This window comes from Leuresthes tenuis, unplaced genomic scaffold, assembly GCF_036924035.1.
Source record: "Leuresthes tenuis unplaced genomic scaffold, fLeuTen1.0.hap1 SCAF_2, whole genome shotgun sequence".
Classification (NCBI taxonomy): domain Eukaryota; kingdom Metazoa; phylum Chordata; class Actinopteri; order Atheriniformes; family Atherinopsidae; genus Leuresthes; species Leuresthes tenuis.
The window spans coordinates 1,036,358-1,052,540 of record NW_027325356.1 but is presented as its reverse complement, the minus strand read 5'-3'; the positions used below and the strand labels follow the sequence as shown (position 1 = coordinate 1,052,540).

General features: G+C 49.1%; 1 protein-coding gene across 1 annotated transcript in view; it reads right to left on the bottom strand.

The window, feature by feature from the left end:
• Nucleotides 1–16,183, bottom strand: part of plekhg4 (pleckstrin homology domain containing, family G (with RhoGef domain) member 4) — a 63,220-nt gene that overhangs the window by 30,498 nt on the left and 16,539 nt on the right. Inside the window, exons 2-4 of the mRNA XM_072381139.1 lie at nucleotides 8,875–9,072; nucleotides 5,445–6,539; nucleotides 2,669–2,810 (exon numbers count right to left, since the gene is read on the bottom strand). Of these exons, the coding sequence (XP_072237240.1) occupies nucleotides 2,669–2,810; nucleotides 5,445–6,539; nucleotides 8,875–9,072 (1,435 nt within the window). The remainder of the gene's footprint in view (nucleotides 1–2,668; nucleotides 2,811–5,444; nucleotides 6,540–8,874; nucleotides 9,073–16,183) is intronic.

Here is a 16,183-nt window from a genome sequence, read left to right as displayed (position 1 = left end):
GCCGTTTAGCTCAAGGATAGCTTAACTTCGACTTTAAGGGAAATCTTAGGGCCGTTTAGCTCAAGGATAGCTTAACTTCGACTTTAAGGGAAATCTTAGGGCCGTTTAGTTCAAGGATACCTTAACTTTGACTTTAAGGGAAATCTTAGGGCCGTTTAGTTCAAGGATAGCTTAACTTTGACTTTAAGGGAAATCTTAGGGCCGTTTAGCTCAAGGATAGCTTAACTTCGACTTTAAGGGAAATCTTAGGGCCGTTTAGTTCAAGGATACCTTAACTTTGACTTTAAGGGAAATCTTAGGGCCGTTTAGTTCAAGGATACCTTAACTTCGACTTTGAGGGAAATCTTAGGGCCGTTTAGCTCAAGGATACCATAACTCCGACTTTGAGGGAAATCTTAGGGCCGTTTAGCTCAAGGATACCTTAACTCCGACTTTAAGGGAAATCTTAGGGCCGTTTAGCTCAAGGATACCATAACTCCGACTTTAAGGGAAATCTTATGGCCGTTTAGTTCAAGGATACCATAACTTCGACTTTAAGGGAAATCTTATGGCCGTTTAGCTCAAGGATACCATAACTCCGACTTTAAGGGAAATCTTAGGGCCGTTTAGCTCAAGGAAACCATAACTTCGACTTTAAGGGAAATCTTAGGGCCGTTTAGCTCAAGGAAACCATAACTCCGACTTTAAGGGAAATCTTAGGGCCGTTTAGCTCAAGGATAGCTTAACTTCGACTTTAAGGGAAATCTTAGGGCCGTTTAGTTCAAGGATACCTTAACTTTGACTTTAAGGGAAATCTTATGGCCGTTTAGTTCAAGGAAACCATAACTCCGACTTGAAGGGAAATCTTAGGGCCGTTTAGTTCAAGGAAACCATAACTCCGACTTGAAGGGAAATCTTAGGGCCGTTTAGCTCAAGGACACCTTAACTTCGACTTGAAGGGAAATCTTAGGGCCGTTTAGTTCAAGGATACCTTAACTCCGACTTTAAGGGAAATCTTAGGGCCGTTTAGTTCAAGGATACCTTAACTCCGACTTGAAGGGAAATCTTAGGGCCGTTTAGTTCAAGGATACCTTAACTCCGACTTGAAGGGAAATCTTAGGGCCGTTTAGTTCAAGGAAACCATAACTCCGACTTTAAGGGAAATCTTAGGGCCGTTTAGTTCAAGGATACCTTAACTCCGACTTGAAGGGAAATCTTAGGGCCGTTTAGTTCAAGGAAACCATAACTCCGACTTTAAGGGAAATCTTAGGCCCGTTTAGCTCAATGATACCTTAACTTCGACTTTAAGGGAAATCTTAGGGCCGTTTAGCTCAAGGATACCTTAACTCCGACTTTAAGGGAAATCTTAGGGCCGTTTAGCTCAAGGATACCATAACTCCGACTTTAAGGGAAATCTTAGGGCCGTTTAGCTCAAGGATACCATAACTCCGACTTTGAGGGAAATCTTAGGGCCGTTTAGCTCAAGGATACCTTAACTTTGACTTTGAGGGAAATCTTAGGGCCGTTTAGCTCAAGGATACCTTAACTTCGACTTTGAGGGAAATCTTAGGGCCGTTTAGCTCAAGGATACCATAACTCCGACTTTAAGGGAAATCTTAGGGCCGTTTAGCTCAAGGATACCATAACTCAGACTTTAAGGGAAATCTTAGGGCCGTTTAGCTCAAGGACACCTTAACTTCGACTTTAAGGGAAATCTTAGGCCCGTTTAGCTCAATGATACCTTAACTTCGACTTTAAGGGAAATCTTAGGGCCGTTTAGCTCAAGGACACCTTAACTTCGACTTTAAGGGAAATCTTATGACCGTTTAGTTCAAGGATACCTTAACTCCGACTTTAAGGGAAATCTTAGGCCCGTTTAGCTCAAGGAAACCTTAACTTCGACTTTAAGGGAAATCTTAGGGCCGTTTAGTTCAAGGATATCATAACTCCGACTTTGAGGGAAATCTTAGGCCCGTTTAGCTCAATGATACCTTAACTTCGACTTTAAGGGAAATCTTAGGGCCGTTTAGCTCAAGGACACCTTAACTTCGACTTTAAGGGAAATCTTATGACCGTTTAGTTCAAGGATACCTTAACTCCGACTTTAAGGGAAATCTTAGGCCCGTTTAGCTCAAGGAAACCATAACTTCGACTTTAAGGGAAATCTTAGGGCCGTTTAGCTCAAGGATACCTTAACTTCGACTTTAAGGGAAATCTTAGGGCCGTTTAGCTCAAGGACACCTTAACTTCGACTTTAAGGGAAATCTTATGACCGTTTAGTTCAAGGATACCTTAACTCCGACTTTAAGGGAAATCTTAGGGCCGTTTAGCTCAAGGAAACCATAACTCCGACTTTAAGGGAAATCTTAGGGCCGTTTAGTTCAAGGATATCATAACTCCGACTTTGAGGGAAATCTTAGGGCCGTTTAGCTCAAGGAAACCATAACTCCGACTTTAAGGGAAATCTTAGGGCCGTTTAGCTCAAGGAAACCATAACTCAGACTTGAAGGGAAAACAGAAAGACGAAAACACTGCAGGCAAACAGGTGAGAGGGAGTTAGCAGAGGAGGTGGACAGATTCAGCCAATCAGAGAGGAGGAGGTGATGAAGGTGGAGTCTGATGGATTATGGAATGAAGAGCAGGAGAGGAAAGGGACTGAGAGGAGGAGGCGGAGGAGAGGTTTATGTACCTTCAGTTTGACGCTCAGCAGGTCTTCCTCCATCCACTTCATCACAGCTGCGCTCCTCTTTCTCATCCTTCTCCTCCTCTTCTTCAGGTTGTGTCTGCAGTGAGTCTGGATCTTCTGCTCTCTGTGGTGTCTGAGACTCAGACTGAACATCTGGATCTTCTGCTCTCTGAGACTCAGACTGAACATCTGGATCTTCTGCTCTCTGTGGTGTCTGAGACTTAGACTGAACATCTGGATCTTCTGCTCTCTGAGACTCAGACTGAACATCTGGATCTTCTGCTCTCTGAGACTCAGACTGAACATCTGGATCTTCTGCTCTCTGAGACTCAGACTGAACATCTGGATCTTCTGCTCTCTGAGACTCAGACTGAACATCTGGATCTTCTGCTCTCTGAGACTCAGACTGAACATCTGGATCTTCTGCTCTCTGAGACTCAGACTGAACATCTGGATCTTCTGCTCTCTGAGACTCAGACTGAACATCTGGATCTTCTGCTCTCTGTGGTGTCTGAGACTCAGACTGAACATCTGGATCTTCTGCTCTCTGTGGTGTCTGAGACTCAGACTGAACATCTGGATCTTCTGCTCTCTGTGGTGTCTGAGACTCAGACTGAACATCTGGATCTTCTGCTCTCTGAGACTCAGACTGAACATCTGGATCTTCTGCTCTCTGAGACTCAGACTGAACATCTGGATCTTCTGCTCTCTGAGACTCAGACTGAACATCTGGATCTTCTGCTCTCTGAGACTCAGACTGAACATCTGGATCTTCTGCTCTCTGAGACTCAGACTGAACATCTGGATCTTCTGCTCTCTGAGACTCAGACTGAACATCTGGATCTTCTGCTCTCTGTGGTGTCTGAGACTTAGACTGAACATCTGGATCTTCTGCTCTCTGAGACTCAGACTGAACATCTGGATCTTCTGCTCTCTGAGACTCAGACTGAACATCTGGATCTTCTGCTCTCTGAGACTCAGACTGAACATCTGGATCTTCTGCTCTCTGAGACTCAGACTGAACATCTGGATCTTCTGCTCTCTGAGACTCAGACTGAACATCTGGATCTTCTGCTCTCTGAGACTCAGACTGAACATCTGGATCTTCTGCTCTCTGAGACTCAGACTGAACATCTGGATCTTCTGCTCTCTGTGGTGTCTGAGACTCAGACTGAACATCTGGATCTTCTGCTCTCTGTGGTGTCTGAGACTCAGACTGAACATCTGGATCTTCTGCTCTCTGTGGTGTCTGAGACTCAGACTGAACATCTGGATCTTCTGCTCTCTGAGACTCAGACTGAACATCTGGATCTTCTGCTCTCTGAGACTCAGACTGAACATCTGGATCTTCTGCTCTCTGAGACTCAGACTGAACATCTGGATCTTCTGCTCTCTGAGACTCAGACTGAACATCTGGATCTTCTGCTCTCTGAGACTCAGACTGAACATCTGGATCTTCTGCTCTCTGAGACTCAGACTGAACATCTGGATCTTCTGCTCTCTGAGACTCAGACTGAACATCTGGATCTTCTGCTCTCTGTGGTGTCTGAGACTCAGACTGAACATCTGGATCTTCTGCTCTCTGTGGTGTCTGAGACTCAGACTGAACATCTGGATCTTCTGCTCTCTGTGGTGTCTGAGACTCAGACTGAACATCTGGATCTTCTGCTCTCTGTGGTGTCTGAGACTCAGACTGAACATCTGGATCTTCTGCTCTCTGTGGTGTCTGAGACTCAGACTGAACATCTGGATCTTCTGCTCTCTGAGACTCAAACTGAACATCTGGATCTTCTGCTCTCTGAGACTCAGACTGAACATCTGGATCTTCTGCTCTCTGAGACTCAGACTGAACATCTGGATCTTCTGCTCTCTGAGACTCAGACTGAACATCTGGATCTTCTGCTCTCTGAGACTCAGACTGAACATCTGGATCTTCTGCTCTCTGTGGTGTCTGAGACTCAGACTGAACATCTGGATCTTCTGCTCTCTGTGGTGTCTGAGACTCAGACTGAACATCTGGATCTTCTGCTCTCTGTGGTGTCTGAGACTCAGACTGAACATCTGGATCTTCTGCTCTCTGAGACTCAGACTGAACATCAGTAGTAAGCTCCTCCATCGGTCTGCTCCTTTCACAGTGAGGGCCTTCGCCACATCCTCGCTCTTCCTCTTCTTCTCCTCCTTTTTTCATCACTTGCTCCTCCTCTCTTTCTTCACTCTGCTTCATGATCAAAACCTGAACCTCCTCCTCTACTTCCTTTGCTCCTACCTCTTCTACCTCCACCTCCTTTACTCCTCCCTCCTCTACCTCCACCTCCTCTGTTCCTCCCTCCTCTACCTCCACCTCCTTTACTCCTCCCTCCTCTACCTCCACCTCCTTTACTCCTCCCTCCTCTACCTCCACCTCCTCTGTTCCTCCCTCCTCTACCTCCACCTTCTTTACTCCTCCCTCCTCTACCTCCACCTCCTCTGTTCCTCCCTCCTCTACCTCCACCTTCTTTACTCCTCCCTCCTCTACCTCCACCTCCTTTACTCCTCCCTCCTCTACCTCCACCTCCTCTGTTCCTCCCTCCTCTACCTCCACCTCCTTTACTCCTCCCTCCTCTACCTCCACCTCCTTTACTCCTCCCTCCTCTACCTCCACCTCCTCTGTTTTTCCATCCTCTACTTCCACCTCCTTTACTCCTCCCTCTTCTACCTCCACCTCCTTTGTTCCTCCCTCCTCCACCTCCTTTACTCCTCCCTCTTCTACCTCCACCTCCTTTGCTCCTCCCTCCTCCACCTCCTTTGCTCCTCCCTCCTCCACCTCCTTTGCTCCTCCCTCTTCTACTTCCACCTTCTTTGCTCCTCCCTCCTCTACTTCCACCTCCTTTACTCCTCCCTCCTCTACCTCCACCTCCTTTGCTCCTCCCTCCTCTAACTCACCTCCACCTACATCCATTCCCTCTTCTTCATCTGCCCCCCAACTTTCCTCCTCCTGACCCTCACTAACTGGCCCTATGACATCATGCTCCTCCCCCCTCTGCTCCTCCTCACCTCCTTGTTCTGAGCAGGTTCTGGGTCCAGCTGAGCCGGCACCGCCGGTTCTCTCCAACCCACAGCTGGACCTGTCAGGAGGGGAGGAGGAGGCGGGTCCACGGTGATTCGGGTCAAGGTTCCGGCACCGATGTTCAGAGTCAGAACCGACTTCCAAGCAGGGCCAGGAGGTGGAACCGTCTGAGTGTGTGCTGGTTCTGGCTCGGTTCTGCAGACTGATGGACTGAGTTAAAGAACCTTTCTGGGGGGAGAAGCGAGGCAGCGGGAGCTCCATCAGCTCCACATACTCCCCCTCTGAGTCCTCGTCCTCGCTGCTGGCTGCTGATTGGCTGGTTTGGGGAACAGATGGGAGGAGCTTTAAATCCCGACTCGTGGAGTGAGGATCTCCATCTTTACCGGAGGACTCCTCCTTCGCGGCCATCCTGGGCTGACTGATGAATTGTGGATAAACCAGGTCCTCCCACGGGACCCTGAACACGTCTCCATTGGCGGAGAGGAGGCAGCGCTCCAGCCGCGCCGTCCGTCGCCGCTCCCTGTCCCTGTTGACTGAGTCCAGCCACGCCATGCTGAAGAGCGACCTCAGAGCGGCGTCCGACACCTCCTGCCTCTCAACATGGCGGCTGCCGGCTGACACGCTGCACAGCAGCAGGCGGGGGGCTATGGTCACGCTGCTCCTCACGCTGCGTGGTCGAGGAGGCGGAGCTACGGCCGGAGCAACCAGCAGGTAGAAGTCTCCTGGGCGCAGGAGGCGCTGGTCCAGGGGACACAGCTGGATGATCACCTTCTCCTGGAGGCACAGGGGCCAGCCTTCATGACGAAACAGCAGGCCGCAGAAAGGCAGCTGGGGGGGGGGGGAGGAGGGGGGAGAAAGGGAGGAGAAAGGGGGGAGGAGAAAGGGAGGAGGGGGGAGGGGAGAGGGGAGGGGGGGGAGGAGGGGGGAGGAGAAGGGGAGGAGGGGGGGAGGAGAAAGGGAGGAGGGGGGGAGGAGAAAAGAAGGAGGGGGGAGGAGAAAGGGAGGAGGGGGGAGGAGAAAGGGAGGGGGAGGGGGGAGGAGGAGGGGGGGAGGAAAGGAGGAGAGGGAGGAGAAGAAAGGGAGGAGAGGGGGAGGAGAGAGGGGGGGGGGAGGGGAGGGGAGGAGGGTTAATTGGTGTTTAACAGGAGTTTTATTTTTCAGTTTGAGGCTGAAAACAAACTTCAAACAAAGTAAAAATGAAACCGGGTAAAACGATCAGAACCGTTCTGGTTCCGGTCCAACTGCAGCTGCTGCTTCAAACAAACAAGGCGGAACATGCTGAGCTCAGAGCAGGAATGTGGGGGGGGGGGCAGGTGAGGCTGAAATTACCTGGATGACTCATCCTGACTGAACTCTGTCAGAGATGACGTTACCATGGCAACACGGGAGTAAACTGACAGACAGAAGTTGGTTCAGAGACGCCGTGAGGTCTGAGACGTGAACCCGGATCCAGCTGATCACACCTGTCCTGCATCAGCTCCCGGTTCAGCTCCGGCTGTTCATCTCAGCTTATTAAGATGGCCGCCCAACGCCACTCTCTCAGCAGCCAATGAGCTGCTCCGGTTCCACCCAGAACCAGGCTGGCTGGTACATCTCTCCAATCGTTTAAATCTCTTCTTCAGACGTACCTTTTGTCTCTTTGAACCTTTATAACCGAGGTCAGTAACAGGCGGGAGACAGAGAAGGAAGAGGAGAAGAGTGGATAAAGAGAATAGAGCTTTCAACCCGATCCATTCATGTTCTTTCTTCTCACTGGGAGCACAAAACCAGTGCGTCCCACATGTCCAGAGACCATTAAAAGAGCCGATGTGAAGCGCCACCATGAGCCAAACATGTCCACTGAAGTATTCTCTGGATAGATATGAACATATCGATGTTCTGGACCTTCGCTTCAGGACATTTTCTCTTAAAACTTCAGCTTTATCCGATAAAACTCTCGGGGTCCTCCGGATGAGAAATTTAACTCCTTCAAGAAGACGTCCGGCTGCCTTCTGACCTTCTGGCTCTCAGAACCAGACCAACACCAAGAGCAGCGTTCATGTTGAAGTTAAGGCTCAGAATACAGCAAATACTCTGGAAATGGATCAGAACCCAAATAAAGTGGACTGAGTGGACTCTACCAACAGCTGTACTCAGATCAGCTCTTTGAACGTTAGTCTCCAGGAAACAGCTCAGGAGGCGGAGCCTGCGTGACTCACCGGGGAGAACCAACACAGATTACCTGCAACCACAGCTGCCTGAGCTCACCTGTGGAGCTGCAGAACTGCAACAGAACTGGGACAGAACTGGGCCAGAACTGGGATAGAACTGGAACAGAACTGGAACAGAACTGGGACAGAACGGGCCAGAACTGGGACAGAACTGGGCCAGAACTGGGACAGAACTGCAACAGAACTGCAACAGAACTGGAACAGAACTGGAACAGAACTGCAACAGAACTGGGACAGAACTGGGCCAGAACTGGAACAGAACTGCAACAGAACTGCAACAGAACTGGGACAGAACTGGAACAGAACTGGGCCAGAACTGCAACAGAACTGCAACAGAACTGGGCCAGAACTGGAACAGAACTGCAACAGAACTGGGACAGAACTGGGCCAGAACTGGAACAGAACTGCAACAGAACTGCAACAGAACTGGGACAGAACTGGAACAGAACTGGGCCAGAACTGCAACAGAACTGCAACAGAACTGGGCCAGAACTGGAACAGAACTGCAACAGAACTGGAACAGAACTCGGCCAGAACTGCAACAGAACTGCAACAGAACTGGAACAGAACTGGGATAGAACTGGGCCAGAACTGGGCCAGAACTGGAACAGAACTGCAACAGAACTGCAACAGAACTGGGACAGAACTGGAACAGAACTGGGCCAGAACTGCAACAGAACTGCAACAGAACTGGGCCAGAACTGGAACAGAACTGCAACAGAACTGGAACAGAACTCGGCCAGAACTGCAACAGAACTGCAACAGAACTGGAACAGAACTGGGATAGAACTGGGCCAGAACTGGGCCAGAACTGGAACAGAACTGGAACAGAACTGCAACAGAACTGCAACAGAACTGGAACAGAACTGGGCCAGAACTGGGCCAAAGAGGCAGGACAGGGGGGGACCGGGCTCATGCAGCAGCACACCTGGGCCAGCCTCACAGATACTCACACAGGCGTCCTGCTGGAGGTTCTGTAGGAAGTGCTTTGCGGGCAGCAGGAAGTGCAGCAGGTAGCGCAGCCCGTCTCCTTCGTAGCAGGTCTCCACCACGCTGAGCACCTGGCAGAGGACGGTGGGGGAGGTGGCCTGGAAGGGTGGGTACAGGGCTGCGAGGGCCGTCTGGATGCAGCGGTCCAAAGACTCAGAGTCCTGGGGAGAGACAGTAACCATGACGACAGGCTGAGCAAAGACAAAGTGATGGACAGATAAATGCTTTATTCATCCCGGTCAGGGAAACTGAAACATAAAAGTCAGCCGAGCAGCTGGCTCTCACTCAGCCAATCACCACCTGTTTCCTCAGCGCTTCAGGCTGACCGCCTGAGCGCGCTCAGAGGACCCTGGGGGCGTGGCTTGGAGACCCCGTCTCCTGCTGCTGAAACCGGATCTCCTGTTCTGGAGACTGACCGGGTAAAAATATCCATCTGGCTCCAGACTGAGAGTTACACCGACTCTGTGCCTGCTGACGCCTTCATGCTTTTCCACCAAAGTGGTTCCTCTGCTGGTTCCGACTCAGAACCTGACTCAGAACCTGACTCAGAACCGCTTCTTTCTGCTTTTAATACCAAAGCTCACTGCAGCAGCACCAACTCTTAGGGGGGGGGGGGGGTCAGCTGGTGTTTGTGGATCCGGCTCGAAGGATTTCAAACTAAAGTGATTATTAGAGTTCCACGGTACCGAATCATTACAGTTCCTACTAAACTAGAAATTCTACACACCGGTACCACCGTGGATTACTATTCTAACGGGGTCAGTTTCCGCTCCACAGCGGCCGCCTCGACCATCCTCCCGGCTTCTCGCCGCTTCCTTCTCCCTTATAAACAAACCCACTCAGCAACCACTGCACAGCTGCTGATTGGCTGTTTCCGCCCATCTGTTCGCTGATTGGCTGTTTCCGCCCATCTGTTCGCTGATTGGCTGTTTCCGCCCATCTGTTCGCTGATTGGCTGTTTCCGCCCATCTGTTCGCTGATTGGCTGTTTCCGCCCATCTGTTCGCTGATTGGCTGTTCGTGTGTTTCTGACAGCCAGAACGAACTCCCTGCAGACAGCTCCGCTTTGACAGAAATTCGCTTTAAAACTAAAGTTCTGTCGCCCAGACGCACGCAGAGTGGTCACAAACACGGGACAACACAGCGTGCCAGAAACAACAAAATAAAAACAAACTCCAAAAGCCACATTTGGAACTATTTTGGGTTTAAATAAGGCGGTAAAGCGATAGACGATGGCCGTCCACTGCTACTTCACCTTTACCTCCATTTTCATATCGTCAGCAGGGCTCTGATTGGGCTTCATTTGAAACACATTACAGTTAATAATAATTAATAATAATGTCTTTTATCCCTGTGGTTATATCAGAGCTCATAAAGGGACCATTAGCAGGAAAATAAAGTGCAAGGTAGCAGCGTTCAGGTTTGTTTTTCAGTGAGTAACGGGTGGAACTCGCCATGAAGCCGAGGAGGAACTGAGTCACGGCTCAGAAAACATCAAAAACAGCTACTTCACCTCCTAAATCACTCAGGTTCACTCTGCCATGGTTCCTTCGTCTGAAGTGCAGTGCATTCTGGGATACCAGGCTGCCCCAAACTCAGCACAAGTCACCCCAAATGCATCCTGGGTAAAATGTGCATTTTGAACTGGAGCAGAACCTGGGCTGTGACTGATGACATCACAGAGAAACAGTCCCAGCAGCGTAAACTTACAGTTCACCATCTTTATGACTCACAGAGTAGCGTCTGTTCGGTGCCGGTCAGAAAGTGTAACCCAGCTCCCCGGTGCTACAAGTCTTGTGAACTTTCTGGAAGTGACTCAGCCGCCCAGGATTTACACGACAGCTGGCAGCCAAACGCAGCTCTGAGGCCAATATTAGCAGCAGGGTATCAGATGGCAGAGCCAGGGTTAGGTTCTACAGCACTGATCCAGAGTAAGAGACAAACAGATTCATCATCCTCCTCTGAAACCTGGAGATCTACAGATCTCAGACCAGTTCATCCAGGCTGCATTCAGAGTGTGTTTCACGGTGGGAGGCGGAAATTCTTTATTATTATTTATGTTAAAAGTATTTCAATAACTTTAATGTACAGTTTGAAACTGTGAACTGAAGGAAATGCAAGTATAGGATTGAGACTCTGTATCTGCAGATTCTCAAGCTTAAAGGTAAAACTCCTTCTTCCTGCTCCTGGGAGCATATATCAGGGCGTCTGAGGTCACCAGCAGCTGTAAAACTCCCCAAAAACACAACCCTGGGGTTTATTTAGTTCCCTTTGTGTGAAAGTTCCTCATTTAACAAGCCGTTCTGATTTTCATTTCTAAAGTACGTCACTCCTTAAGTTGGCTCCGCCTCCTCTGCTAAGCCCCGCCCACTCACCTCCACCCTGCTGGGCGGATGAAGCCAGCTTCTGGTGGAAATGTTCTGCTGTCAGCTGCACTGAGGAGCATGCATCTTCCATCCAGCAGCAGCCTCAGAGGATATAAGAGCCCAGTGGATAAACTATATCTGAGGCTAATGTTCCAGCAGAGTTAGCTAAAGACTGTGAATGTGCAGCAAACACTTTTCATCCCACTGTTTTAACAACTTGGTCCAGTTCAACGCTGGACTGAAGGAACTGAGCCACAAAGAGGATCAGTTCCAACTCTCAGAGCCTGAACTTCAGAGCAGGGAAATGGAAGCACCTGAGAAATAACTCCTCATGGTTTATTTACTGATTTATTTCTTCCTTTAGCAGCAGCTAACGCTAACAGCTTAGCTAATGAAATAACTCCTCATGGTTTATTTACTGATTTATTTCCTCCTTTAGCAGCAGCTAACGCTAACAGCTTAGCTAATGAAATAACTCCTCATGGTTTATTTACTGATTTATTTCTTCCTTTAGCTGAAGCTAACGCTAACAGCTTAGCTAATGAAATAACTCCTCATGGTTTATTTACTGATTTATTTCTTCCTTTAGCTGAAGCTAACGCTAACAGCTTAGCTAATGAAGATGACATACACCGACTTCTAAGGAGTTACTGCTGTTCCTTTCTGAAAGATGAACATTATTGTTCCCACATTACTTTGTTAGCTGAAGCTAACGCTAACAGCTTAGCTAATGAAGATGACGTACACCAACTTCTAAGGAGTTACTGCTGTTCCTTTCTGAAAGATGAACATTATTGTTCCCACATTACTTTGTTAGCTGAAGCTTTCTAGCTGAACGGTTCCGTTCTGTAACTCAGACAACCTGCAGCTGTGTTTAAGGTGTGTTTCCAACACGACACCGGCCCTCTCCTCACTCTCGCTGTGCTAACGTTACATTATCGGCATGTTTCTGATAAAGATGGAGGTCTCCAGGTACAACTGTTTAATGAGGTTAATATATCCAAAATGTTTAAACGCAGTAATTAACGGTTCACATGCATTACTACGAGTTACGCTGTGCACATCTCCAGCTTGGTCCATTACTGCTGATGAGAAAGCATTGTTTGCTAGCATCTGCTGCTAACTTACAGCTAACTGCTAACTTACAGCTGACTGCTAACTTACAGCTAACTGCTAACTCACAGCTAGCTGCTAATTTACAGCTAACTGCTAACTTACAGCTAGCTGCTAACCTGTTTCCCTCTGGGATCAGTAACTATCTGTATCTATAGAGCTGGAGTGTTTCTGACTGCAGGAACAGCTTCATTCTGTCTGTGTTTCTGCATTAAATCACAGCAGCTGTCCAGATGTTGATGAGGTAACGCAGGTAAACACACCTGAACTCTCCTCAGCAGCATGACAGCGTGTGAGTGGGTCTCTGGCCCAGACCTGGTCTCATGTAGCTACAGCGGCAGTAATTAAAGCCAGAGGTTCCTCCTTTATCCTCAGTCAGAGAGACCAACACAGATTCCTCTGGTTTCTAATGGATGTTTCTTGTTGCTATTTCCTGGAAACGTGACCTCAGTCAGTCCAGCCCGTTTGTCCTCACAGCTCGGAGACAGCAGGTTCTGTTTGACAGCTCCTCAGAACCGCAGACTGCTGCCTCCACCAAGCACCAGCAATGTTTTCCAGCTTTGAGCCGACGACAGTGAAGCATTTAAGTCCTTAACATCCCGAAGGCTCGTTTCTGTAAACGAGAAGCAGCTCTGTAACACCACAACAAGCTGGAGTCACGCTGTGTATAAATGTGAGGATTACAGCAGTAAACCGGCAGCTCAGTGAGGATGGGGGGGGGCAGAGAGGAGGCACATCAAAGCAGGCTGGTTCCCATGGGAGAGAGAAAGGGCCACCCACCGAGGCCCGGCTGAATAATAACTTCATTATCCTCAGCACACCACAGTTCACCGATAGATACGAGGCTTTTACTTTTATTCAGATTTACAGCGCTTCACTCTGCAGCTCAGATCCTCAGATCAATGAAACCGATCCATCAGGTGGAGGTCAAAGGTCAAAGCAGAGGACTCAGAGCTGCCTCCTCTGCTGAGCTTCACACCGAGCACAAAGTTTGAAACTGAGAGGTTTAAATAGACCAAACATTTAACCGGATCCAGCTTCTCCCGACTGATAGTTGCCATGGAAACACCGTAAACAAGCACCAACATGGCCGGTTTGTTGAAGGTGTGGAATAAAAACAAACCTGCAGGCACACCGAGTTTCACCACAGAGCCCAACCCTGACTGGGCCATCAGAACCACACCTGTCCACAGATCACACAGGATGCAGCTTCAGGTGTGTCCCTGTGAGTCAGATGGTGTCAGAAAACATCAAACCCACAGGAATTAAATCTGTAAAACGACTTCCCATCATGAGCAGCTCCTGTCCAACGTCTCCGAGCCCGGTTTGTAAATCTCTGACTGGATGAACTCTGCAGACTCTCAGATGAACTAATCCAATCTCTCAGGTTCTGCTGGTTTTAATGAATAGTCATTCAGAGTCTCCCTGGAGGACCATGATTCATCCTCACAGCCAAAGGAAAACCAGTTCCTGAAGGGCGTGGAGGTCACTGTCAGCGTCACGGATTCCCTCTGAACATACTAAGATCATTCAGTGTCTAAAACATGAACACAGCCACATTCAGGGTGTAAATACAGCCCACCGATTGGCCGATGTGTGACGACACGTCTCGCTCTGCTCATGTGTTTAAACAAGCAGCCATTAGAGGGGTCACGGCTCCCAAAAAGCTGCAGTCACGACCTGCATGGTAACCAATCATGGAGGACCCACAGGGACCTGACCTCTGACCCCTGGAAGTGAACAGTGACTGAAGAAGCCAGCTGTCAGTTAGTCAAAGAAACGTTTCAGAAATCTGACCTGAGAGCAGCTCAGGATGTTAAATCTGAACCATCTGCAGAGGAGGAGGCGCCGTCTGTCCTCCGCTCCCCACGAACCAGGAGGTGGAAACGCGTCTGATGGACTTTTAACAACAAGAGACAAGTTTCACTGAGAGATGGATGCTAACAGCCTCCTCAGGCCTCCTCAGGCCCCCTCAGGCCCCCTCAGGCCTCCTCAGGCCTCCTCAGGCCCCCTCAGGCCCCCTCAGGCCTCCTCAGGCCCCCTCAGGCCCCCTCAGGCCCCCTCAGGCCTCCTCAGGCCTCCTCAGGCCTCCTCAGGCCTCCTCAGGCCTCCTCAGGCCTCCTCAGGCCCCCTCAGGCCCCCTCAGGCCTCCTCAGGCCCCCTCAGGCCTCCTCAGGCCCCCTCAGGCCCCCTCAGGCCTCCTCAGGCCTCCTCAGGCCTCCAGGCTTTGTGCCAGTGATTCCATTCATTCAGCGCCATATATCCAAGGATAATTCCCCTCAGATAAGGAGATAATACACATCATTTTCTGAAAGGTTTTAAAGGGACAGTTTGATTTGACATGAATCGTCGCTGATTGGACCGGTGACCTTTGAACCGGAAGGAAAACACCGCCAGGCAAACGGAAACAAACAAACGTGTCTTCAGCTCCTCATGTTTATGTTGTGAATGTTACATCATCAACCTGCTTGTTTTACCTGCTAAATTATACCATAAACACAAATCCAAATTCTCTCATCACAAACCATCTTTTTTCATTTTGAGAAGGAGCTCAAAGAATTCATTACAACAATCCAACCAACAGAAAAGCATCAAAACCACTGATCTTTGCACTTTATACAACATTTTTATGTCCCCCCCGGCATTGTTTTTTATTACGTTAATGTTCTGTTTTTCAATGATTGTAACGTCTGACTTTTCAATAAAGTTTGCTTAAATCATTTTTTTATTTATTCATTTATTTTTTAAATTGAAACTTTATCGGGGAACAAAGTATGGCTAAATGTCTCAGCCCTGGGCTGTGAGGCTCCATTCATTCCAACACTTCCTCCCTGCTCGCCTCTCCTTGCCTCCTCGGCTGTTTCCTGCGGCCTGCTGTTCACACAGTGAAGTTATCCCCGCAGGGATTAAAGTTTCAGCTCTGATCTTATCTCACGCCACGCATGGCAGCAGAGCAGCTCCACACCTTTACCTGAAAGCCCCGCTGTTCTCAGAGTTAAACAGATCACAGGCGGAGAAGCTGCAGACACCAACAGTGCCAGAACAGAACCTCGGGTCGGTCCTCCGGGCCGGACTTAAAGCAGCTTTAAGGCTTTAGTTTCACACTGAGCTGCCAGAGGTTTCCCATCAGCTGCAGAGTCAGAAGATCACAAAAGAAAACTGACACCAGGACACTGCAGTTCTGCTGGACACAACGTGGTTCTGGTTCAGAACTGGATCCACCTCACGGGGCAGAGAGATCTGCAGCTTCAGGTGAGAATATCACCGGGAGATGTTCCTTAGAAACATCGAACAATGTTTGGAATCCTGACTGAAGGCCGCAGAAATGTCAGCTGCTGATGTTTAAACAAGAGAAAATATGGAAACAGACCAGTTTTCATTCAGAGTCCAAACAAATCTGAAGAGAACCAACAGGCTCTTCTTCAGGAATATCTGGGATATCATATCATCTGGGAATATCTGGGATAATATATAATCTGGGAATATCTGGGATGTCATATAATCTGGGAATATCTGGGATAATATATCATCTGGGAATATCATACAAAGCTCAAAGAAGAAACGGTCAGCTGTAAAGCTTTCTCTGGTGTGTTTTCTCAGACCTCAGAGCCGGCAGCAGCTGAGCCCACAGACCTCACCGCGGGAGGAACACGGATCTCACCGCGGGAGGAACACAGATCTCACCGTGGGAGGAACACGGATCTCTCACCGCGGGAGGAACACGGATCTCACCGCGGGAGGAACACGGATCTCTCACAGTGGGAGGAACACGGATCTCACCGTGGGAGGAACAC